The sequence below is a fragment of the Camelus ferus genome, chromosome 8 (genome assembly GCF_009834535.1).
Source record: "Camelus ferus isolate YT-003-E chromosome 8, BCGSAC_Cfer_1.0, whole genome shotgun sequence".
In the NCBI taxonomy this organism is placed as follows: domain Eukaryota; kingdom Metazoa; phylum Chordata; class Mammalia; order Artiodactyla; family Camelidae; genus Camelus; species Camelus ferus.
Window position 1 is genome coordinate 23724449 of NC_045703.1, and position 26931 is coordinate 23751379.

Here is a 26931-nt window from a genome sequence, read left to right on the forward strand (position 1 = left end):
ATGGCTGAGTAGTATTCCATTGTATAAATATACCACTTCTTCTTTATCCAGTCATCTGTCTATGGACATTTAGGCTGTTTCCATGTCTTGGCTATTGTAAATAGTGCTGCTGTGAACATTGGGGTGCAGGTGTCATTTTGAAGTAGGGTTCCTTCTGGATATATGCCCAGGAGCGGGATTCCTGGGTCATTCGGTAAGTCTATTCCTAGTCTTTTGAGGAATCTCCATACTGTTTTCCACAGTGGCTGCACCAAACTGCATTCCCACCAGCAGTGCAGGAGGGTTCCCTATTCTCCACAGCCTCTCTAGCATTTGTCATTTGTGGATTTTTGAATGATGGCCGTTCTGACTGGTGTGAGGTGATACCTCATTGTAGTTTTGATTTGCATTTCTCTGATAATTAGTGATATTGAACATTTTTTTATGTGCCTATTGATCATTTGTATGTCTTCCTTGGAGACTTGCTTGTTTAGGTGTTTTGCCCATTTTTGGATTGGGTTGTTTGTTTCTTATTAAGTCTTATGAGCTGCTTATATATTCTGGAGATCAAGCCTTTGTCGGTTTCATTTGCAAAAATTTTCTCCCATTCTGTAGGTTGTCTTTTTGTTTTACTTATGGTTTCCTTTGCTGTGCAGAAGCATGTAAGTTTCATTAGATCCCATTTATTTATTCTTGCTTTTATTTGTATTGCTTGAGTAGACTGTTCTAGGAGGACATTTTTGAGATATATGTGAGATAATGTTTTGCCTATATTTTCTTCTAGGAGGTTTATTGTATCTTGTCTTATGTTTAAGTCTTTGATCCATTTTGAGTTTATTTTTGTGTATAGGTGTAAGGGAGTGTTCTAGCTTCATTGCTTTACATGCTGCTGTCCAGTTTTTCCAACACCATTTGCTGAAGAGACTGTCTTTATTCCATTGTATATTCTTGCCTCCTTTATTGAAGATTAGTTGACCAAAAGTTTGTGGGTTCATTTCTGGGCTCTCTATTCTGTTCCATTGGTCTATATATCTGTTTTTGTACCAATACCATGCTGTCTTGATGACTGTAGCTCTATAGTATTGTCTGAAGTCTGGGAGAGTTATTCCTCCAGCCTCTTTCTTTCTCTTCAGGAATGCTTTGGCAATTCTAGGTCTTTGATGGTTCCATATAAATTTTATTGTGATTTGTTCTAGTTCTGTGAAATATGTCCTGGGTAATTTGATAGGGATTGCATTAAATCTGTAGTTTGCCTTGGGCAGTGTGACCATTTTAACAGTATTGATTCTTCCAATCCAAGAGCATGGGATATCTTTCCATTTTTTAAAGTCTTCTTTAATTTCCTTCATCAATGGTTTATAGTTTTCTGTGTATAATTCTTTCACCTCCTTGGTTAGATTTATTCCTAGGTATTTTATTACTTTGGGTGCTATTTTAAAGGGGATTGTTTCTTTACTTTCTTTTTCTGTTGATTCATCGTTAGTGTAAAGAAATGCAACTGATTTTTGAATGTTAATCTTGTAACCTGCTACCTTGCTGAGTTCTTCGATCAGCTCTAGTAGTTTTTGTGTGGACCTGTTAGGGTTTTCTATATATAGTAACATGTTGTTGGCATATAGTGACACTCCTCATTATAGTTTTGATTTGCATTTCTCTGTTAATTGTGACATTGAGCATTTTTTCATATGCCTATTAGCCATTTGTATGTCTTCATTGGAGAATTGCTTGTTTAGGTCTTCTACCCATTTTTGGATTGGGCTGTTTTTTGTTTTTGTTGTTATTAAATTGTGTGAGCTGTTTATATATTCTGGAAATTAAACTTTTGTCAGTCACATCATTTGCAAATATTTTCTCCCATTCTGTGGGTTGTCATTTTGTTTTGCTTATGGTTTCTTTTGCTGTGCAAAAGCTTGTAAGTTTAATTAGGTCCTATTTGTTAATTTTTGCTTTTATTTCTATTGCCTGGATAGACTGTCCTAGGAAACATTACTAAGATTTATGTCAGATAATGTTTTGCCTGTGTTTTCTTCCAGAAGGTTTATAGTGTCTTGTCTTATGTTTACTTCTTTAAGCCATTTTGAGTTTATTTTTGTGTGTGGTGTGAGAAAATGTTGTAACTTCATTGATTTACATGCTGCTGTCCAGTTTTTCCAACACCACTTGCTGAAGAGACTTTCTTCTCTCTATTTTATATTCTTGCCTCCTTTGTCTAAGATTAATTGACTGTAAGTCTGTGGGGTTTATTTCTGGGCTCTCTCTTCTGTTTCATTGATCCATGTGTCTGTTTCTGTACCATTACCATGCTGTTTTGATTACTGTAGCTCTGTAGTATTGTCTGAAGTCTGGGAGGGTTATTCCTCCAACTTTGTTCTTTTTCTTCAATATTGCTCTAGCTATTCTGGGTCTTTCGTGATTCCATATAATCCAGAACTATAAAATGCTTAGGAATAAATCTGACCAAGGAGGTGAAAGACATATGTGGAGAACTACAAAACATTGATTAAGGAAATTAAAGATGACTTAAAGAAATAGCAAGATGTCCCATGCTCTTGGATTGGAAGAATCAATATTGTTAAAGTGGCCATACTGCCCAAGGCAATCTACAGATTTAATGTGATCCCTATCAAATTACCAGTGACTTTTTTTTTTACAGAAGTAGAACAAATAATCCAACTAGAATCCATTGAGAGTGGGAAGTGAGTCTTGAGAACTTCTTGGAATTGTAATGCATTACTGTTAGAAAGATAACCTGATTAGTCATGTTCATTTTACAAGTGAAGAGGCTCATTTTGCTGCAGCCAAGAGAAAGGAAGTGAGGAAGTGAAATCAAGAGCAAGTTAGTGGTAGAGCCAGAACTTCTTGTCACCATTTAGTATGCTTATCATGGTGATTCATGAAGAAAAGGCACAGAATTAGCCCCTGAGTTTGGTGGAGACCTGCCTTTCACCTTTGCCCTGACCTCCTTCTGTTTCTTTTGGCATAACTGAAGAGCAGGAGGAGGGGGGAAATCTATTGAGGGGAGGGATAATAAAAGGAAAAAAGAAGGAGAGAAAACCAGTACAAACAAACTACCCAATGTGATCAAACAAGCTAGGCATTAACCTGGTAGTGTGTCAGGAATAGGCAGTTTAAATCCAAGCCGCTCATCAGGTGCTTCTGATGTAAATGCCGGGGAAGGAGCGTGGAGGACGAAAAGGCTGAGACACCAGAGGACTAGCACTCAAGCTGCAGGAGAGCTGGGAGAAAGTCGTGGTTTGCTCTTCCCTGGGTAGCTGTTATGTGATCAGTCAAGTCTGGGGAACACACAGTCAGCCAAAATTTCTCTCTAATGAGAAAAATAATGTTTACGTCTAGCAAGATGATAAATGAGAAAATGCTGTGTTGTTGGACAGCTGATGCCTCTTAATCCTAAAATTCAATATAAGTTTGTTTTACCAGCTTTTAATAATCCATGAATTGATTGAAAGAAATGAATTGTAGAAATTTAGTCATTTTTACATACTTTCTTTAAATCTTCTTGAGCTCATTCTTCACCCCTATGCGTACCATTCTAGACACAAAAGTGATAAATGCTGTGGAAATAAGAGAAATAAATGCAAAAACTAAGCATCATGGCAAATGTAATTCTACTGATCATGTTTTCTTTTCCTGTATGTATTTGTTTTACATTGATATTGACCTCTCCAAAAAAGTAACTAGTTCAGTAATGATAGAGGCATTATCATATGAACAAATAATAATACATAAATGATTTTTGAGTGAATGACAGGATTGATGTCATTGGAGAAGGTTGATTTAAAAGGGTATACTACACACTGACTGGCAACTGACAGCATGCTATAAAGGGTTTTTTTTTTAGGACTATCATTTTGTTTTTTAAAAATCTGAGCCAATAATTACAAATTGAGAAATTCTACATCACAAAATCAAACTTTTGTCTTCTTTTAAAAAAAATCAGTAAATCTGGCCCACACCCAGCAAGACAACAGTGGTTGCTCTTATTTAGAAGAGAGACTGAATGTTGGCCTCCATTCATTCATGTACTTCCTCATTCAGCAAATATTTTTTGAGTGCCTACTGTGTGCCAGGTATTAATCTAGTATAGGAGTGAACAGAACGGGTAAAAACCCCTGCCTTCATGGAGCTTACATGCTATCAAGATAAGTAGGTGAAATGTCTATGTTAGTGATAATTGCCAAGGAGAAAACAACAAAAGAGACAAAGGGAATGTGAAGTTCAGTGTGCGTTGGAAGTGGGATCGAAGCTTTAAATAAGAGCCTGTCTGAGAAGTTGAGTTTTGAGTGAAGGAGAAGTTACAGAGCTTGCCATGCAGGAATCTGGTGGAAGAGAATTCCAAGCAGAGCGGCAGCAAACGGAAAGGACCTGAGGTTGGAGCGGGTCTGGCACGTTTGAGGAGGAACAAGGAGGCTGCCATGTTTTACTTACAGCAGAGAAATATTTCTGTTCCTGTAAGTGTTTCAAAGATCAGTAGAGACTAAGAGGTCTTCGTGTTTTAAGAACAGAAGAAAACATATTTCTTTGGGAAATAATGAATATTTCTAGGCAAAGTGTATGCATGAAAAGAATCATCTGAAATACAATTTTAAAATTAAACAATGGCAACTGTGGCTAGTCTGCAGAAAAGATGCTGCAGGAAAAATTTAATGAATGGAAAACAAGAGTACTGTTTCAACAGGCTTTGTTTTTGCATGAGTGTAGTGTGTTGCTTGGTGTAATGTATCAAGTGGGGAATTTTCTCATATGTTAAAACGTCTTACAGACTTAAGTTTATTTTTAAAAAGTTCATAAAATGCATTAGAAATTGTTGCCCTGGATAGATAAAGACATTTGTAGATAGGTATCTCAGTAAGACAAAAAGCTTCGAGGACAGTTTACATTAAGAGGTTAAATTAGTCTTTTGTGATGTTTTCTGCTGCAGCTGATAAGCAGGTAAATACAAATGTCAGTGGAAATTAGGTTCTAAAGTCAGCACATAAGGCAAAGATCTGGGATGGTCATAGTTAACTCTAGAAAATCCCTTAGAAAGGTGTAACAGATCTTCTCTCAGTTAAGTCCAACACAGCCAGTTTTATTTCCAGTGTTGGAACCGGAAATCTCATTTCCTCAGTCGGGCATCAGATGATACAGTCTGCCATGTTATAGGAGCAAAACAAAACAAAACATTTTTTTAAACGCTAGAATTCCACTCAGCACAGGAGTGTAATCACACAGTGAGAAGTATGAAGGGACTAAGACCATCTGGGAGGAAATTATGTTCGTATCCCTCATCTCACACTTATCCCAAGGGATATTTGCATAAAAGTTCCTTGAATGTGCAATATTGCCCACGTTGCCCACTTTTCATGCAAGTAAATTCAGTGAAGATGTCTTTCCATTCTACTGTATCACTTAGTTATTTGTATTAACAGCCCCTCCACAAAGCAAACATATTAGGTAGTACAAGCAGCATGATGTATGATTATTACTCAGTAATAGACTCCTTCTTCTCCAGAATACTCCCCCTGTTTAAAAGCTATTTAAGCACACATTAAGGCAAACAGTTAGTGGCTTTATGCAATCTCTGTATTATAGCTTGCAGTGAAAATAGACTTAAAGTATACTGTCCCAGTGGTGATTAAAATACTCTTTGTTAGGAGACCTAGATTTTTGAAATTACCAACTAACTCAAATACTGGTAGGAAAATGTTTTGATACTAAAAAGCTTTTCTTTAATTTGCCCTATAATTTGAGGTAATGACCTATAGATTTCTGACTAAGGAATTGATTTCTAAGTGAGTTAGAATTTAGGAAAATATACCAAATTTGTTGCTTTATATTGGTTAGATTTGCTTGAATTTATCGATATCTGAGATGTTATTTTCTGCATGGTTGACCACTGAAAATAATGGGATGGGTGTCTGCACGATATTACTGCGAAAAAGACAACCTGGTAGTTAAAGTCCTTTGTTTGACTTCTTATCGGAGAAAAAAATTTGAAGACCACGTCACAGATCATAATCCTCTTAAGAAAATGTTACAGAAATAAGAAATTAAAGAAGTGTTTGAGGCCTGAAAAATGCTTGATAGGATGTAGTGTTTTAAAATAATTTCGAAGCCATTTCAGAAGGTTCTAGAAAAATTAATCTCCATTCCCCCCAAGAAAAACCTTTTGAAGTTAATTTGTGAGATTTGTCACCCCATAGACTTCTTAAGAAACTGTCTCCCTTATCATACTTGTTGGATTCTAAATTATAAATCTTGTTGGCTTCAGATTTCTCTTTTTCACTTTTTTCCCCTTAATTGGTAACGTGAATAAAACCAATATTGGAGATTCTCAACAAAAAGGTGGATCTATCATAATCACTTGTAAGCATTTCTTCTGCAGTCTCCTTCCCTTTAAAACACAGCTTTAGCAGGAATTTAAGAAAAGCATACATACGTCGTAAGTGGAGCCTCAGCAACCGTTCATTACAGTGGTCCTGGGCTCTCTGGGGATCTCCTCACCCTTCTGATGCCAGTGAGATAGAGGGTGATGGGCATACCTTGCTAAGGTCCACACTAGGGGACTGGCACAGGCAGGCATCCAGCAAAGTGCTCTTCTGCCTGCTTGTATTTTGGTGGCCAAATTATGATGGCAATGCTATCGATAGGAGGAAATTAAATTACAGTGTTAATTTTGGTGTGTGTAAAATATCACCAGACTTGATACTAAATAGAACATATCCAGCCTTTATCCTAGATTTTGTGTGCATTATAAATTCTCAGAATTAGGGTTAATTTGTAATTCTGAATCTTCTCTCATCAGTTTTCCAGAAATTAAATATATATCCATAAATTAGATTTTATTATTATATTCTTTTAATTGCTGACTTACATATTTATAATGTATTTGATGATTTTTTTTTTTTTTTTAGGAGGAAACACAATCATTACTAGAAAACCTGCATGTTTACCATATGAATTACTTCCTGGTTTTGAGATATCTTCATCAGTTCACCTCTTCTCTTCCCAAGTACCCATTGGGTCGACAGGTAACCACAACTTACTCATTTGGAATCTATAAAGTGGGAATATTAGTGGTTTTTTGCTTTGAGTTTGGTAGCATTCAGACATTAGAATTTGAAATGGATCCAAGTCTTGCAGTGAGTGTGCAATCTGAATCCATTCCAGCTGAACACATTATTGGTAATTTAAACAGTGTGTTTTGTTCTAATGGTCACAACGAGAAACAACCACATGAATCCAAGTGGTGCTGCTTTCCCTGCGATGTATGTGTGCTAATGAGTTTTAACTTTTTTTCTTTAACACTTTTTGGTCACTTACACTGAGAGTTGATCCTCCACTTTAGGGAAATGGGAAAAGGAATCTGTCTGAGACCGCTTAATAAGGGTTGACCTTGCCCAGAACTAAAGGGAAGCAGTACTTCTGCTTCTTGCAGAATTATGCTCTGCTGACCTTTGTGTCATAACCTGAACCTATGAACCGTTTGTAGAGTGGATGAAATGGGAGAATTCTGTGTTCCTGAATCTTTGCATTCTTAACTCTGAGGTTTAGAGAACAAGTAAAATGTATGTAGAATGACTTGTTTATAAGATGTTTTCTGCCACTAAACCTTCCTTTAAATAATCACGGTATCATTTTTAGAATTTTCTTATTAGCAAAGTGACCAGTGAGTGAGATCACCCAATACCAGTATGGTTTCATTTTGCTTTTATGTGAATGGTGGTTTATGTAAATGCCTGGTCCATGTGATATGTGCCAGGTCTGTTGTCATCTCCGGAAAATGGCTGTCTTTAATAACATGATTATTTTTGTCTTTACATTTTATAATTTTGCCAAGCTAATAATGTGCAAACTTAGTATATCACTTTTGGTTCCTCACAAGTGTGCTGTTCACTTACAGATCAGAGAGCTATACTGCACATGTTTAGAAAAGAACGTGTGGGATTCAGAGGAGTATGCGTCAGCCTTGCAGCTGCTGAGGTAGTTTGTTTTTTATCTTTTTTGTCTGCTCTAAGCCTGCCAATAAGTTAACACCTTCCTCCGGAACTCTGCCTGCCAAGGAGTTTCATAAGAGGCCATGTTGTATCTAATATTTATATATATCTTGAATTTATGTTTGCAGCTTATGGTGTTTTAATGCAGCAACCATCCATTTCTTTGCTGATTTTCCCTTGTTTTTGAACTTGTGATTTTTTAAGTAAAATGAGTGTTTGTGTTGTCAAATATTGACACCACACAAGGAGAACTTAGGTGTGGATCATTTTGATCCAGCCAGCTTGGTAGCATGGTAGGGAAGGTAGCCGTGGAAAGCACGCTCACTTGGCCCTGACCTGGTTGGGTGGAGGAGTAGCATCACTGGGTGCAGTGCATCCTGTGAAGGAGGTCACTGCTGACCTTAGTGGAGAGCCACTACCAGTAGGCAGTGACTGATGCCTTCCCCCCCGAACTGGATTTGTCTACATTAACATTGGATAAGTCATAAATTATGTATCTAATATTATATGAATAAATGAGGTATCTTGGTGTTATTATGAATTATCAAAGATCACTTATTATCCCTGACAGATTTACCTTTTAAAGTTATGATTGTTTTCTTGGCTTTCCTTCTTTTATCTGTGGTGACTTCTTAGCCTTTCATGGAAATAATGACCACTTGGATAGTGAGAAAAGGAAAGTCAAGTGTGACTTAAGTTTCTGCAGAGTCTTATAATTTTCCTCAGTGGATATAAATGCTTATATGAAAATATCACAAAGAAGTCTGAGAACTGAATATTTATTAAGTCTTGGCTTCCCCTGGGGCCAAAAGAAAAGAACAGATGGGCACAGTAGGAGGAACATTCATATTGAAAGTACTTTAAGTCCAGAGACTTAATAATACAAATGTTAGTAATCTAGCAGGTGCAGCTTAAGATAGGAAACTAATTTTATGCTATCTGGAAAAATAACTCCCCATGGAAACTAGATTGCCACTGAGAAGCTGTGTTTTATTTCATTTTTTGAAATGCCAATAAGAGATTTCTGTGTATTTATGTACTTCAGTGGGAATGTTTCTGCAACTTCTTTTGCTTTCTATTCAAGTCAGCATGCTTATATCTCAAACACCCAGTTGATTCTTGCTGTGTTTCCTCTTTAACCTTCGTAATTAGTGATTGTTGTCTTTTTCCAGTTGGGTATTTTCTAAATTCATAGGTTCCTTTGTCAGGAAGGGACTCGTTCTTTTCCTTCTGCTTCTCCCAGGCACTGGTAATCTTGGGGTACAAATCAAGGATCAAGAATGCCAATTCCAAACTAGGCTAAGGAAACATGAGTTGTAGTCACAGTGGTATATACTACTGGGCAGTAGTGACCAGAGTTTATGAAGGCTTGCTGTGTGCCAGACTGTTTTGGGCACTTTCAGTACATTTTCCAGTCTAATACTCAAGTATACCTTTGTTGCAGACACACCTTACAGCTGAGGAAACGGAAGCATAGATAAGGTTTAAGTGATTCGCCTGAGATCTCTTAGCTGGTGATGGAACTAGGATTCTAATTCAGGTCTGACTTCAAAGCTGTTGTACTTTCCACTCTTCTTTGCTAAGATCTAAAATAGGAATTTGGGGTCTGAGTGAAGCAGAAGTAATAAAAAGAAAGCAAAGCTTCAGTCATTTTGCTAAGCTTAGATCAGAAATATATGAATATAAAAAACACTAAGGATCAAATATAACAGCTACAGCAAGGATAGGCGAGTCTGGGAACTATAAGAAAGGAATTTGGCACCCTCCAAACTGGAATTCTTTTTTCCTTTGTACAGTTTAGATGTGGACAAAAAGTCAGGAGCACTTGTCAGTTTAGGCATTCTAAGTAGGAATCATCTGAATTCAGGAAATCAGACATTCTTGTCACCTGTCTTCAGACAATTCAAGTCATGAGAGAAGATAAGGTTAAAATGATCACTGAACGTTACTTTGGAAAGAAAAAATAGGTAGTGTTAGAAACATCGTCTACTAACATTTCCAATTTGAAATTTTTTGTTAAGAATCACCTTAAAGGCAGTATTTCTGAAAAATCTCTTTTGTCTAGAAACTGATATGTGTATATAACCATAGATCTACTTGATGAAATATTTTATGACCATTAAAAAGTACTTAATTCCTAACATTTGTTTGGAACTGCTAAAGACCCTGAAGAGCGAAAACAGTCTTGAGAAAGAAGAACACAGGTGGAGGCATCATGCTTCCTGATTTCAAATTATGTTACAAAGCTGTAGTAATCTAAACAGTATGGTATTGGCATCAAACCAGACACATAGATGAATGGAGCAGAATAGAGAACCCATAAATAGACCCATGCTTACATGGGCCTTAATTTAAGACAAAGGAGCCAAGAAGATACAGTGGGGAGAGGGCTGTCTCTTCAGTAATTGGTGTTGGGAGAACTGGACAGTCACATGCAAAAGAACGAGACTGGACCACTATCTTACACCACACATAAAAATCAACTCAAAAGTGAATAAAGACTTGAACATAGACTTGAAACCATAAAAATAGAAGAAAACATAAAACAGTAAGCTGCTTGACATTGGTCTTGACGATTTTTTTGGCTTTGACACAAAAAGCAAAGGCACAAAAGCAAAAATAAACAAGTGGGACTACATCAAACTAAAAAGCTTCTGCACAGAAAGGAAACCATCAATGAAATGAAAAGGCACCCTACAGAATGGGAGAAAATACTTGCAAATCATATATCTGATGATAGGTTAATATCTAAAATATATAAAGAACTTACACAACTCAATAGAAAAAAAAAGCTGATTAAAAAAATGAACAGAGGATCTGAATAGCCATTTTTCCAAAGATGACATACAAATGGCCAACAAGTTCATGAAAAGGTGCTATACATCACTAATCATCAGAGAAATGCAAATCAAAACCATAGTAAGATCTCACCTGTTAGAATGGCTGTTATCAAAAAGACAAGAAATAACAAGTGTTGGTGAGGATGTGGAGAAAAGGGAACCCTATGTCCTCTTGGTGGGAATGTAAATTGGTGCATCCTTTATGGAAAACAGTTTAGAGTTTCCTCAGAAAAAACATAGAGCTATGATGTGACCCAGCAATTCCACTTCTGGGTATTTATCAGAAGGAAATGAAAACACTAATTCAAAAAGAGATCTCTACTCCTATGTTTATTATAACATTGTTTACAGTGATCAAGACATGGAAACAACCTGGAGTGTCCATTAGTGAATGAATGGGTAAGGAAGATGGGTATGTGTGAATGTGTGTGAATATTGTTCAGAAATTAAAAAAAAAAAAGGAAATCCTGCTATAACACTGAACTCATAGATATGGAGAACAGATTGGTGGTTGCCAGAGGTGGGGGGTGGGCCAAATTGGTGATAGTGGTCAGAAGGTACAAACTTCTAGTTAAAATAAAGAAATCCTGGGGATGTAATGTACAGCATAGTGACTATAGTTAGTAATATTGTATTGTGTATTTGAGAGTTGCTTAGAGAGTAGATCTTAAAAGTTCTCAATAAAGAAAAAAAATTATAACTGTGAGAACAGATGTTAACTAGACTTACTGTGATCATTCCTCAGTATATACATGCGTTGAATCTTGTACACATAAAACTAACATACGTCAATTATATCTCAATTAAAAGGAATTTGTAATGTTGGAAAATGTCATGTATTCATGAATGGAAAAAGACTTATAGAACTTTATCTCATAGTAATTTTAAAATGTAGGCAACAGACACTGATGTGTGGAGAGCATGCAGGTATTCCTTTAGAGTATGTCATAATTTGGCAGGTGTGCAGTGGTTCTTCATGTCTTCCGTAACCTTTCCTCCTTCAGTTAATTCTTAGAGCATGAAGATCACATTGCTGTAAAGGATATGAGCTGGTTAATTTTCACTCAACCATGTATCATTATATAAGGATATATTTAAGTTAAAACACCATTTGGAAACAGGAAGGGGTAAAAATTATGCTAACTCAGCAGTGAACTAGGTGAGTGGCTTTTCCTGGTCAGCTGTGAAAGACATTAAGAGGAAATTTTTATCTTTCTATTGGAGAAAATGTCAAAGCAGTCATCTAAAACTCAAACACTAGGTCAAGAATTTTTCAAACTTTTCAAATTCAAAAAACCATGCTTCAGTAATGAGGTTTTAAGGGTTGACATAAATCATAAAGTCCTCAACTTACAGGAACCTGATGAATCAGCTGGCCCTGAAGGATGCTGCCCTTTCACAGCAGGAGCAGTGGATGACTACAGCAATGATTCTTGGATTGTGGGTAGTGAAAAGTGTGCCCCTCTTTTTAGGATAATTTGCTGCCCCCCGCACCCTGTCAGTTGAGAATCACTCATCTAGAGTTACCAATTTTTTTCCGCAATAAGGAACCCAAAGCCAGAAACATGGAGTGACTTACCTGCAGTTGGCAGAGCTAGAATTTAAATCCGAATCTTTAAAGTTCAGTCAGTGTTTCAGCCCTATTCCAATTATTTGAGAGGCGGTATAAAAAGAAATTTATATGGGTTTGTGGCCAGTAGTCCATGTTCAGAGCATACCCAAAATTTTTAAATGAGCCAGCAGAGCAAGCTTCTGTGGACTCACACCGTGCCTCCCATCTTGACACTAGTCATCTTGGCACAGGGGGTGGACATAAATGAAAGGAGCCACAGTGTCTGGTCTGCTTGTCCCGAATGTAACCTTATGAGCTTGCTACAGAAACAGATTTGTAAATTTAAGTTGATTGATAGCTGAAGGAATTTACTTTAAGCTGAAAGAGATTATTCTAACTTCTGAATAAGACTTTTGAGTTAACAGTAATATATTAGCAGGTCAGCTCAGCTTTCATTGAGTTAAAAAAAACACGACCCAAGTAATATTAACATTTGATCACTTTAGCTTAGTTGAAAGAGACCACAGATTTGGAATCTAAATAATGCATTGTTTCCTGACCTTGTAGATCAACTTTAGATGATATTTAAAGATCTAGTCATGAAAAAGGACACTGTTCCACAGTCTGTGGGATGCTTCCCAAATAGCAATAATTTAACTTTTGATGGTCAAGATTTGTCTATGCAGAAGCCATGGGACTGCACCATTAAAATATGATTCCTTTTAGAACAGGGATTGCTAACCCTGAGTTTGCATCATATCAGATCCTTCACAATTTTCTGTAGGCTTGTGGTAAAATCAGACAAACAGCTGAATTATTGAAGCTCATTTTAAAGCAGAAGTTGCTAAGAGTCACTGTTTTTGGAGTAATGGTTTTCAGGCTTTTGTGTGCGTAAGAATCAGCTGAGGTGTGTAGATTTTTGCACTCCCCCCAAAGATTCTAAGTCTGACTGTTTGGAACTTGGGTGTGGTGGTCAGCAGGAATCTGCACTTAACAAGCACTTTACCTCATGGACAGGTGATCCAGGGATCACACTTCGAGAAACACTGTTCTAGAAAATAAAAGGGAGTAAGAAGGAGGTACAAAAAAATTGAGGGAAAAATGAAGCCATCAAAGAAAAAGAGAAAAGTCTTTGTGGAGAAACTGGATAGCATTAGGCAGTTGATCTTACATTGGTTCCAAAACTGGACTAAGGTATTCCACTACTAATAGTGAGCAATGATTTTTATCTCATAAACAAAATAGTCTGAATTTGTATTTTAAGGTTTTCTTTATTAAACATTTAATGCCTACTACTACTGTGCTACTTTTAAAGTGATAGGTTGCTAAGAAATACTGATTAAAAAAAAATCAAAAATAGCTGATCAAAGTTAGACAACTTTTTTTTAGTTCTTCTGAACTCAGGGTTGTACTTTTGTAGTGTGTCAGTAAAATTTGTATATATTTTATCTTCCTAAGTTTGTTTCTAACCATATGGTAAAATTAAATTTATTCATTTTTACATAAAAAAAAAAGAGCATGTTGTTGTTCCACAGAGGGCACCGTGACTTTCAGGTACTCCCCTACAGGAGCCAGTTTGAGACTAGAGAAACTATTCTTCACCTGAGGTTATCAAATTCTTTACCAATGCATAGCCATTGCCTTGTTCATCCATTCAAAAAATAATTTTTTAATGCTTGATTTGTGGAGCCACTGACCTGATGACAAAGATGCCCCTGGCTCTTACCTACAGTGAGTTTTGGCCCAGTGGGAGGTAAAGGTGGGTAAGTAGACAGGAGTTACAGTACAAAGTAAAAGTGCTGTGTTGGGTGAGGTGTACGGTGCCAAGGAACTGACAGACTGAGCAGTTAACCTCTGTTTTGGGAGGTCAAGCAGTTTCTCAGAGGAAGTGGCCTCTAACATGAACTACCAAGGCTTAGAAGGAATTGTGCGTATTTTTGGTTTCTATTTTGCTTGTTATGATCACATGTGATTGCTTTGTTGTGTTGTCTTTGAAGAAAATCTCTGAATTTTTTAAAGCCTTTTTGTTTTGTTTTCTTCTAGTCTTTATTGATATATTTGCAGGTTTGAGTCTTTGAATATTTTTCAGTGCTGTTTTATTGATGGTAGTGTCTATTTAGACCTTGAGAACGCATTATTCAGAAGATCTTTGCATTAGCCATGGATTGGCCAGTTTCTCCTTAGAGCCTGTTCTCATTCAGACATTTATATAATCAGTACTTAACCAGAAATTACTGGCTTTCTGCATGATGAAGCAGAACACTCATTGCCCTGCAGGATGGCTGCTTTTAATGATTGCTAAATCATTCTCTTTCTGTCTTAGTTAAGGGAATTTTTTTTTAAATATAACAACCTATAAAGCTTTTTAACACATTAAGTATCACAAGCTTTTTTTGAACCATTTACCTGAGAGTGATATAATCATTTAATCAAGTTGGTTAAAAATAAATAGCTTTTTCAGCATTAATGTGGCCTGTCTTAGATGTGTTTGTTTTTCCTTTCCCTTTAAAGTCATCTAGTGTGCTGGTTTTCAGACATCTAGTTTTGATACAGTTCGTCCTCTGTGTCTGCAAGTTCCACATCAATGGATTCAACCAACCACAGATTGAAAATGTTAAAAAAAAAAAAAAATCCAAGAATTTTGAAAAAATCAGAAAAAAAAAGCACATGAATTTGCTACATGCTAGCTATTTAAATAATATTTATACTGTATTAGGTTACACTGTATAAGTAATCTAGAGAAAATTTAAAGTATTAGGAAGACTGTGCATAGGTTATATACAAATACTATGCCATTTTATATAAGGGATTTGAGCATCCTCAGATTTTTGTATCTGCAGGGGTCCTGGAACTGATCACACATGGATACTGAGGGACAACTGTATATTCTTTTCAAATTTATTCTATTTCTTTTAAAGCAAAATGTTAGATGGAATCCATCAAAAATTGAAAGCATTGTCACACTGTGTCCAGTTCCTCCTCTCTCCTCTCTTTAGCTGATTTCGTTTTTGTATTCTATTAAAACTACTTTGACCAAGGTTACCATTGACCTTAGTGTTTCTAAATCTAGTGGTCAGTTCTTTATTTTCATTTGCATTAACCTGTTACCAGTGTCTAACACAGTTCATTACTGCTTCCTTCATGACTTCCAGGCCCAAGAATCTCTTGGTTTTCCTCCTACTTCAGTGCATGCTCCTCCCCCTCAGTCTTCTCTGGTGGTTTCTCTTCTCCCTAACATCCTAACGTTTCGGTGTCCCAGGGCTTAACCGAAAGCCCATACTTTTCTCCTGAGTGCCAGACTTCTGTGTTCACCTGCCTATTTACATCTCCACTTGTATATCTGATGCACATCTCATAGTAAACATGTTCAAAACTGAATGCCTGATCTTCCCCTTGAAACCTACAGTCTCTCTGCAGGGTCTCTATCCTTCTGATTGTTCAAAGCCAAAAATTTGGGTTCTGCTTTCAGAACCTGTCAAGAATCAAATCTCTTGCCACCTTCCCTCCCTGGTAGTAGCACCATTGTCCAAGTCACTGTCACCTCTCCCCTGGATTATTGCTGTAGCCTCCTACCTGCTTTCCTTGCTTCCACACATCCTCCCCTACAGGTTTTTTCTCAAAATAGCAGTCAGAATAATCCTTTTAAAATATGTTGGATAATGTCAGTCCTTTGCTCAAAACTCCCGTTTTCACTCAGAGTAAAACCGGAGTCTGTACAATGACCCTTCATGACGAGCCCTCCGTTCTTCTCTCTGATTTCATCTACTGCTCGGCCTCCCTTCCACTCCAGCCACCTCAGCCTCCTTGTTTTCTTGAACATGCCAGATGTACACTCACTGTAGGGCCTCTGCCTTCATTGTTCCCTCTGCCAGGAAAAGCTCTTCTAGATTCTTGTATGGCTGTCTTACCTCCTTCACATGTTTGATCAAATGTCATCTTCTCAATGAGGCCTAAAATAACCATTTTAAAGTTGAAGCCTATCTGCCCTTTCCCCAACCCTTCCCCCTTACTCCACTCAGTATTTTTGCATTATATCAATTTTTAACATACACATAGTAATATGAGCTAGACAGTATTTCTTGTCTCTGCGCCACCCCCACCCCACCTGTTAGGATGTAAGTTTCATGAGGACAGGGCTTTTTGGTTCACTGAGGTGTATCCTAAATGCCTGGTGCTTACTTATTCAGTAAATGTTCACTGAATCAGTGAATGGTTTCATGACTGACTAATGGTTGAAACCCACTTTGAAAACCCTGTTTGAAAAATGCTGGTCTAGTGGCCAGACTCAATCCTTAGTTTTCTATTTGGGCTGCTATATATAACAAACTTTGGGTGATAAATTAAATTTTTCATTGTTTAGTGGTTTTCAGTTAATTTTGGTCAGTTAAGTTTGGTTTGTCCAAAGTGCATGTTGGAGTCACTCTGATAATCTAAATGAAAACATTTAAGTACTTTTCTGCTATTACCCCTTGTGTTATATATCTTTGAAAGCCAGTCATTCACTCTTAGCAATTTGTACTTTCAGACTTTTTTCCAGGCACAAACATATTAAATCGTACTATATATGATATTTCACAACTTGCATTCTTTTGTTTTTTGAATTTGTCTATTTGATTGGCTTTGTCATGGTAGTTACTTGTTTTGCACCTAATATTCTACCATGGATACTGGGTCTCGAGATGCAGTATAACATGGTTGGGAAGTGCATGGATGCCAAGACAGACTAGGTTCAAATCCCAGCCTTGCCAATTACCAGACCCTGGATAAGTTTTGTAAGTTTTGTGCCTCTGTTTTTCTTATCTCTTTATGCGGGAATAATAATAGAACCTGTATCATACAGTGTTGTGGGGGTCAAGTGACACTTGGTATATATACGTGTGCATATAAATGTTAGCTGTCACCCCCTGTATTACTTCATTGTTTATCACCATTATGTAATATCCCTTGAGTATAACTCTTAAATTAGTCCTTTGTTTGATACATGGTTAGGTTGTTTCTAATTCTGCATTTTTACAAACAGTAATCACTGAGGTTATGTGTTTGCACATTAGTATAATTATTTTCACAAAATAAATACATTGACTTTCTGAGTCTAAGATACAAACACTGTTGTACCAAAGTACAGCTGCACCAACAGTTTGTCAGTATTTGCTTCCCTGCACTCTTGCTGGTGCTGGATGTTATCAGACTTAAATATCTCTGTCTTCTAGTATTTCATGATTGATGGGCTAATTCTTCCCCCACACCCACACCATACTCATATTTTTATTCTTTCTGAAATATATTGAGGTAGCGATCTACTTTTTTCAAACTTGTTATTTCCAGTACTCCCCATCTCTTCCCTACTGATTTGAAATGCTACCATTGTGTCATGTGCCAAATTCTCACATAGACCTTGATCTCTTTCTAGACTCTTTCTCCCTTCTGTTGGCCCATCTATTCCTATACAAGTATCATCTGATTTTAATCACTATAGCTTATACCTTTTAACATATTAATAGCCCCATTACACACACTCAAGTATACACACATTATTCCTCTTTTTTAGGAGCAGTTACTTTTCCAGATAAATTTTAGAATAACTTGACTGGGCTTTTAAAATATACCCACTGGAATTTTGTTTCAAAAAGTGTTTAAAAATATAGGTTAATTTGGAATGAACTTACATTTTTATGACATTGAGCATTAAAACTTGAAATGTCTATTTATTCAGGGCTTTCATTTTTTGGTGTCTTACACATATGTTCTGTAGTTTTTGTTGCCATTTTGAACATGTTCTTTTTTCAGTTCAGTATAAAATAACTGGTTACAGGTAAATGTAAGGTATTAATGTGTGTGGACATACTGTTCACACACACTGTTACACTCTTTAATACTTCCGTCGTTCTCTTAAGACTTTCTAACCTTACAGTCATATCATATTCAAAAAATATATCTCTTCCTTTCTGATGTTGGTGCCACAACTTCTTTTTTCTTAATTTGTTGTAAAATGCTTTCTAGGTGCTGTTGAATAATAGTGATGGTAGCAGGAATCTTTGTTGGTTCTTTGTGTGTATGTAAAATCTAACTGAAAGTTTTTCATTAATAACTTTATTGAGTTGATCACATTATTAGCTCTAATCAGCCTTATTTCGACTCTTGTTTTATATTAAATCTGAGAGTACTTGGGAAAGTGTAAGATTGTTTGTTACTCTGGAAAAATAAGAACGTAGTATTTGGCTAAGAATACGAAGAGTGATAATTGTCGGAGTCCCTGGAAGTTTAAACCCGGGATGACAGATCTGTCCCTTCCAATCAACTGCCACATTGAGAGGTATGCTTAATAACATTTGCTTTCAAAATTTTATGACATAGTGCCACTTTTTCTTCCATCCTGAAAATGAATAATAGACCTCCTCAGCCTCTGTCCTTCCAGCAAGCCTGTGCTATGAGTCCTTGGACCCTGGAAGTGCTGAGCTTGTCTGTTTGAGTAGGGCTAAAGGTCAGGTATGACACATTGTTCAAGAGTATCTGACTTTGAGTTAACTCTCTTAATAGTTTGACTCCATCTGGGCGATAGAAGGCCAGAAGTTTTATGTAACCTCAAAAATCAAGAATTAAGTGTGTTGGCTTAGGTTTCTTTGACCTATTAAATGCCTTTCAGTCACACAGATTATACTTTGAATGATTATTTCATTGTTGTAGAAAGAGGAAGAGAAAATATTTTTCCTTAAAACTGGAGAAAATTTACTTTTTGTCCACTTCTACCAGTTTCCATATGTATTGACTGTATGACTGTTTTCTTCATTTGTGTTGGGGTTGGTTTTGGTTTTTGGTTTGTCTGGGTTTTACTTTTAGTTGAAGTAACCAGCTTAATTTCTAGGTAATCACAATCTACTTAGCTTTATTATTTTTTTTTCTAACTCAGTAGTAGTAGTATTTTCCCCAAGTTTTTTTTATTATGAAACATAGTCAAAGATAGTTGTCTTACAGAATGGCCCAGATTCTGGATTTGTCTGTCTGTTTCTTCATGATAAATATAAGATCTTTTTATCATCGTACTTTCATCTGTTACTGAATATGATCTTAGGGGAAGAGATCCTGTAAGTAATGTCTCTGAGAATAGGATCTTAGTTTTAGAGTATCTGTGTTCCTTCTCTGTTTCTAACAAAGATTTCCTCTGTGGCCTTGAATGAGTTACACAGTCATTCTACCTGTGCCGTAAAACAAGGAGAATTGCCTACTTGTTTAAAGTTCAGTGGATTTACTGACTGATGTTCATAAAGCCCATAGGTGATGTAAAGCATAGCTAAAGTGGCAATAATAAAAAATCATTATGATATTTTTTGGTCATTTAAAACAGGCTTTCATGTAGCATGAGTGTTATATCTTCAGCAGACATTTCTTGGCTCTTATTTATATAGTGTAGATCTGAAGAAAAGGGAAACTAACCTTAAATGCCTAAAGTGTGATAAGCTCTGTGCTGGATTGTCCACATGTATCTTCTCATTGAATTCTTAAGCCTCCATCTAATTTGTGAAATGTATGAGTTCCTATTTCCATTTTATAGACAAGTAAACCAAGGATGAAAGATGTTTAGTCACGTGTTCTATATTATAAACATAGTAAGTGTCAGAGCCAGGCGATGAACCCAGATCTTCGTAAATTTTCCAAGTTGAGCTTTATCATGAGAACTTTTCCGAATGCTCATGATTATCACATACATTGAGGAAAATCTCTCCCAAAAAAGTTGTTAGCTACTAATGAAGGATTTGCACCATCTTCTTCTGGCCAGAAACATTTACTGTGTAGACAGTGTTAAGTATATTAATTTTCCAGTTATATTACATCTCCTGTCACTGATTCTGTTCTAGGATGTTGGCAAAGGATGAACTGATATCCATACTTCAGAAATGTTTCAAGGTTTTTAAGTCCTCTTCTGAAAAGCAGCTTGGCAGCTCAGCAAAGAAAATAGAAGAGTTCCTGGCCCAGTTTCAGAGCCTTGATGGTGAGAATATAGTATCTTGCCAGTTCTACTGGCTATGACAGTCACTTAACTAAAATAACATGGAAAACCCCACGTTCTGATGTGCTGAGAGATGGAGAGATAACATAGTTCGTGATCAGTCAGTATACCAAGCCTCAGAATATCACATCTTGACAACCACAACTAGGCCAAATGGGTCTCTTCCAGATTTGTTTTAAAAAATGAAAACCAGCAAATGAGCAGGAAAAAAAATTTCTTTCTCTGGATGGATTGTTTGGAGGACTTACCTTTAAAAAAAAAAAGCAACAAAAAGAAATCAAAAGGATTGGAGAGAGTAACAGGGCATCATAATTGAGGGCTCCTTTTAGATGCTTTTTCTTTAGCATTTCATCAAGTTCTTCATAGATTTCAAAAACACTGCATAAATCATATGAAAGCCTGAAAATTAATAGCTATGAACTGCTTTCACAGCAGCGAGGCTTATTGGTATGCTGATTACCAAGATATGCATGAGGCTTGCTTTAATCAGATTTACAAAGCTTACTCTTTCAGTCCTAAATGAACTGCGGCCCCTGGCATTTCAGTATTGGAGGGCACGGTTCATTTTGCGTGGCCTCCGCAGGATCGTCATTTGTCGGGTGCTGGGGTGCCCGCTTGAGCACAGGTAGCCTGTTCTGCTCTCTGAAACTACAGGACATCTTTGTTCTGAGGTGGGGCTCCCTGGGTGATACTGATCTTTAACTTTTCCTGGGCTCTTGCTCTGTTTCTAGCACCAAAGTACTCTTTTGGTAGAACAAACAAAATGACCGTGCACTTTTTATTTTCCCCTATTGAAGGCAATTTTTAACACAGTTTGGAGAAAAGAGGCAGCTTGGTGTATAAGCACCAAGATTGAATGTGGTGAAAAGATTTCACATGGGATGTCCTTCTCAATCCTTTCTGTGTTTGGCAAGTGTTCCTTTGTCTTAAAAATCTTTTGGATTAGGAAACTGCTTTTGCTGAAATCCCTCCATAGCTGCAGTGCTAGGTACCTAATGAGTACGTAGCCAGTGGAAGAGGAAAGAGCCAGTTTGCTCGACTGGAATGGCTGGAGCCTGAGGAGGAGCCGCCACACAGGACAAGTTGGGCAGTGCTCTGCGATGCATTTGCATGACAGTGTGGCTGAACCATTTTCAAATCATAAAAATTGTATAGGGCTGGAAATTGGTCTCATGGAGATTCCTGAGTCCAGCTGCAGCAGACACTAAAGCCCAGGAAGAGGAAGTAAGTTGCTTGAGATCTCACAGCTGGACAGGGTGGCTCCCAGCCTACAGCCCACCTTTTTCTTAACCACCAGCTCATTGTTTTTTTCCTCACCATTTCACAGTTTAAATGCCACCTAATTAATGGTCACTGGGACAGTCAGGGGCCACCCTTAAGTATCTAAATAGGGTAAAAGACTTAGAAGAATATAAGATAAATTAGGTAAATTTCAGTCTTTTACAGAATTGGACCTAGGGATTTTTGTAAAATGAAACTGCAGATATTATAATTTTAATTAAAGTTTCTGTAGCATAAGCTAGTGAATAAATTCTGTGATGTGCTAATGCTAAATAAAGGAATGTAGTTTTTAAAAATGGGAAGGTTGGAAATTAAGATGATTAACAGTCTGAAAAACACAGTATTTTACAAGTTGAAGTGAAATCAGTGTCTTGAATAAATGTGCTTCTCTATTTTCAAAAGTGACACATTGTTAACAACACAGTGAAATTAACCTCACCCCTCGTATTGGACAAGTAGAAATACTTGATGATATGCGATCTCTGTTTCCTTGACAGTTATTACATACTACAGTTTGGGTCTAAAATTACATTTGGAGGGTTAAGTAGGTCAGACTGTCATATCAGATTTATTTTTAAGTCTCTGCTACATGTTAATGAAATGGGACAAAGAATTTATTAGCTGTTTTAATGTTAAGTCATGTCTTTCTTGGGCCAAGAATTATCCATAGCTAAAAAGAAATTTATTCTTTGAGAACAAGGCAGATTCTCCAGCTGCATCCTCCTGTCTTAGATTTGGCCAAATAAACCATTTGAGTGTGAAGTTCCCCAAACCTGCCCTGCACCAGGAAGAGCCTGTTAAAGCCTCATGTTCTCTGGAAACACAGATATACCTTTTATCAGATATGGTTTTCTGTTCCTTTGCTAAAGAACCATGATGCATTTTGTGTTTTAGATTATTTCAGAACTTTTGTGCACTACCCTCTTCCATTAAATAGTGTTGTGTCAGGTACAGTGAATTGGAAGATCGAGCCCATGTTTGCCAGGGTATAGGTTTGTATTGTTTACAGCCGTAGCATAATCAAAGGAACATGATTTCAGTTTGTTTGTTTTTTAAAAGCTATTACAGCAGCACAAAGATTGGAAGCTTTTTCTGTTGGTTTAGGGGTGTTTGTTTATATTTTGTTTTGTTTTCATTGTGGTCACATTTTTTAAGTTCCATAGCTGGTTTTTTGAAGACCTCTCTGCAGCACAACTTATGTAATATTTATTGACCTTAAACTTCTGGAAGAAATCGTTTATCTGATGGCACATTGATCCCTTGCCACATTAAAAAAAAAAAAAAAAAGGATGAAACTTTATTTCCCTTGGAGTAGTAGAATTGTTTGTTCTTGAGTGGATTTACCTTAGCTGCTGTATGTTGGTTGTATATTAAAAGCAGAAGCCAAAGAGGAAGAAGATACGCCTGGGTCACAGTCAAAGGGGCTTCAGAAGACAGACCTCTATCATCTTCAGAAGGTCAGATCGCTTTCTTTTCCTTCCAGCCACATGCCGTGATGCTCCCGTGTGCTCTAGATTAGCTCTGCCTGGATGTTTTTGTTTTCATTTTCAAACCACAAGTAGGAACAAAGCAGACTTTGTAACTCACTTATAAATTGAACATCCTGTTTATCCCATACTGCTATCCTCATTCTCCATGTAGGAAGTCTGGAATTTACTAGCCAACATAGGTGGAAACTTTCCTATAGCCCCAGAGAGAGAGACAATTAAATAGTAATAAAGGAAAATGGGAACATGGTTACAAAAAGGAACCTGGATTATTTATCTGATGTATTTGTTTTTCTGTTTAATCAAATTGAGAGATTCAAAGGAGCCTAACTCATTAGTTTTAGATGCTTTTCTTAATTTGAAAAAAATGCATATGGAGCAGAAATTGAGCCTCAGTGTATCTAGTATAGTCTTTTTCAGATAGTTCTAACTTTAAGATCTTGGTTGTCAAAGTAAAGAACCTTCTTTGCACCATGATACCAAGTTATGATCAATGTAGAATAAAGTATCAATCTAAGCAAAATAAAGCAAATGGAGTCTGTTCTATTAGTGTGGCCAAAGAGCAAGGGTTTTTTTTTTTTTTTTTTCTTTTTTTTCTTCTTCTTCTTCTTGTAAGTCCTTTTCTTAAATGAACTAATGAGCACTCTCCCTGTGGATAATTTAGTGATGAAGCAAGCTGCCCTTTTCCTCTTTCCTTGAAAAGGAACTTGGTATTTTTTTAAGCAAAACACCTTGGAGAAGAGATTCTTTCCAGTCCTTAAAAATAAAAAAGAAACACAGCCCATTTTGATCTGGTTCTGTCTCTGCACATCCTGTCCGAGGGCAGAGGCATCTGCTGCCTCTGCGTGAGCAGCAGAGCTCCCCTCGGAGGGATTTGCTGTCTCAGTCACCAGAAAAGTTATGTTCTTCCATCCGTAGTCCTTACTGGAAATGAAGGAGTTAAGAAGAACAAGTAAGAAGCAGACCAAATTTGAAGTCCTCAGAGAACAAGTTGTGAACTTCATTGACGGTCTGGTGAGGTGAGTCTTGTTGTTGCTCTTAAGAGCTAAAAGGCAGGCTATTTGCCCAAATAACCCTGGTGTGATAGCTGTTCTAGCCAGGCCAGGACACTTCTCCTAGATTAGGCTTCATGCTCCCCTGGCCCCTCCATCCAGCTTAGACTTGTAGTTTTGATTCCTTTCCCATCGTTATTAAGGTGGCTAATTAAATGACTTCGTTCATTCTTTCATTGCCATTTCAGGAACATGGGTTTAAATTTGATCTGGTGCATTATTAGGCTGGGGCGGGGATGGGAGTGGAAACAGAAAAGTGTTTTTCCCCTTTCTAGTAAGAAAGTGCTTGCATCCCACTTTATCCTTGCTCTGTCTCTGCTAGGAGTATGCTGGTCTGGGCCAAGCCTGGAAAACAGATACACCAGACCAGCCATAATGCTCTATTTTATCCAGAGTAAAGAGCTTCTAATTCTAAAGAATACCAGTGCAATTCATTATTATATCAGCCCTACATTCATAGTAAATGTAGAAGTCCACCAGTCCTACCTGTATTTTAAGATGATTCCTTTCTTAGGAAATCCACATCATTCTGATTTTTGGATTTCCCAAGAGCCAGCTCTGTGTAGCTCTGTAAAATCACCCACCTAACCTGCAATTGGGACATACTATATAGAAAAAAAATGAGAAGTGTGAAATATAAAATGATTTAATAGTTAAAAAGTAGGAAAAAAAACTCTTATCATTGTTTATTCTGTTTCTAATGGCAATTCAAAGTCAGCAGCAGGCTAGGCATTGAATGGAATCGAGTACTACAAAAATAGCAGCCCAGTTATTGAAGACAGAGTGGTTTTCTGTTAGATTGCCTGTCCTTCTTGAAAGTGAACAGTTCCATTTTGCAGGACAGTGTGGGGGCCGAGGCATTGTTCCTAGTCATTCGGGAGAAATTACTAATGTCATGGACGAGATCCAAAGGATCAACCAAGTGTGACAAGAGGAAGGTTACAGGGAGAAAAATGTGTCACATGAAAGTGATGCAATGCAATGTTGAAGTGACCTACTGGCTAGAAATGACCTTGTAGAACTCGTAGAATTAACCTTGCCCTCCTGGGCTTTCATGTTCTTGTAGTTTCTAGCCCCAAGTTCCTAGCTCTTCCCTTTTACCAAGTTATAACCATTGTAGTTGCCAAAAATAATTTTGCAATGTAACTTGGCATAATTTATAGGTCAAATGTCATATTCCTTTCTAAGTTCCCACAGATCCCAAATTGTAAACTCCGAAACCAAACAACCATTCCCCTTTGAATGATCTTTAATCTACTATGTCTGACCTGTCAACTTTCTGAGCTGCTGAAATAAAACTAACTGATTGAAACGTTTTGTGTTGTAAAAATCAAGAAATTTTCCAAGCCAGAATTTACTATCTTTACCAAGATAGAGCATCCCGGAAGGGGAGAGATTAGGGTTGTCGCCTATTAGAGCTAAGAGGGACCTGAGGGGTCATGTGGCAGCTAAAGCCCAGAGAGAGGCTGGAACTTGTGGAAAGTCACCCAGTCCCAGTCTGCTGACCTCTGTCAGAAGGCCTGCTCCATTTCTCCACACTGTCCCCAAGGACCACATCACAGATGTTTGTACAGAGCTTGGAGTTCTGGAGAAAAGATGTCCTTTAAAGATAAGTATAAGCAGTAGGCTCCAGGAAGCAGAGTTCCTGGTGTACCATGGGCAGCTCTTGTGAAATTACTGAGTTGAGAATAAGTTGCACTTTCTGAGTTACTATTTTCACCAAAATGCAAGCTTCAACTTTGTAGCCTCTGTGGATAATAAGTGGTCCTGCCAGTTTCCCCCAAACCCCCACGTCTTTTGCTTGTGGACGCTGATCTGAGTCCAAAATGAGCATCATGCAGTGCTCTAGTGCCAGCTTCACTGCTGATTCCTCACAGCAAGTGCACAGCAGAAGTTTATTTCTGCGCCAGTCTCCTCAAGTTTGCAGTTGGACAAAAATTCTGATATATGATGATGTTTTGTCACTGTTGTTCAGCTAGCTTTGCCCAGTGGAAACAAAATGCAGGCAAATATTTTATTTTGACTCTGCTGGAAGTTCTCTGTGGATATCCAGGAAGGTCTTTTGTGTTGGGAATTACTGGAATCTCTAAACATTAAATAGAAAGACATTAAAAAGGGAGAGGAGGACAAATATGAGACAGTAGTTTTTCTGAAATGGACTCTAGCAGGGACTTCAGCATCTTTTTCTTTTTTTCTTTGTATATGTGTTTTTATTGAATTATAGTCAGTTTACAGTGTCATGTCAATTTCTGGTATACAGCACAATGCTTCAGTCACACATGAACATACATATATTCACTTTCATATTTTTCACCATAAGTTACTACAAGATATTGAATATAGTTCCCTGTGCTATACGGTAGAAACTTGTTGTTTATCTATTTTATGTATAGTAGCTAATATCTGCAAATCTCAAACTCCCAATTTATTCCTTCCCAGCCTCTTTCCCCACCCTGGTAACCATAAGTTTGTTTTCTATGTCTGTGAGCCCGTTTCTGTTTTTTAAAAAGTTTATCTTTTTTTTTTTTAGATTCCACATTTCAAGTGATATCATATGATATTTTTCTTTCTCTTTCTGGCTTACTTCACTTAGAATGACAATCTCCAGGTCCATCCATGTTGCTGCAAATGGCATTGTTTCATTCTTTTTTATGGCTGAATAGTACTCCATTATATATGTATACCACAGCTTCTTTATCCAGTCATCTGTCAATGGACATTTAGGTTGTTTCCATGTC

At 37.2% G+C, this 26931-nt stretch overlaps 1 protein-coding gene across 5 annotated transcripts in view; it reads left to right on the plus strand.

Annotated features, from left to right (window-relative positions):
* The window catches only part of ORC3 (origin recognition complex subunit 3), a 60696-nt gene that overhangs the window by 28340 nt on the left and 5425 nt on the right, over positions 1 to 26931 (plus strand). For 3 of the 5 annotated variants that reach the window (XM_032484569.1, XM_032484571.1, XM_006178582.3), the window contains exons 12-16: positions 6894 to 7010; positions 7883 to 7962; positions 20222 to 20355; positions 23032 to 23111; positions 24060 to 24160. In XM_032484569.1, the coding sequence (XP_032340460.1) occupies positions 6894 to 7010; positions 7883 to 7962; positions 20222 to 20355; positions 23032 to 23111; positions 24060 to 24160 (512 nt within the window). The remainder of the gene's footprint in view (positions 1 to 6893; positions 7011 to 7882; positions 7963 to 20221; positions 20356 to 23031; positions 23112 to 24059; positions 24161 to 26931) is intronic. The other 2 variants (XM_006178583.3, XM_032484570.1) reach the window with 2 other exon arrangements.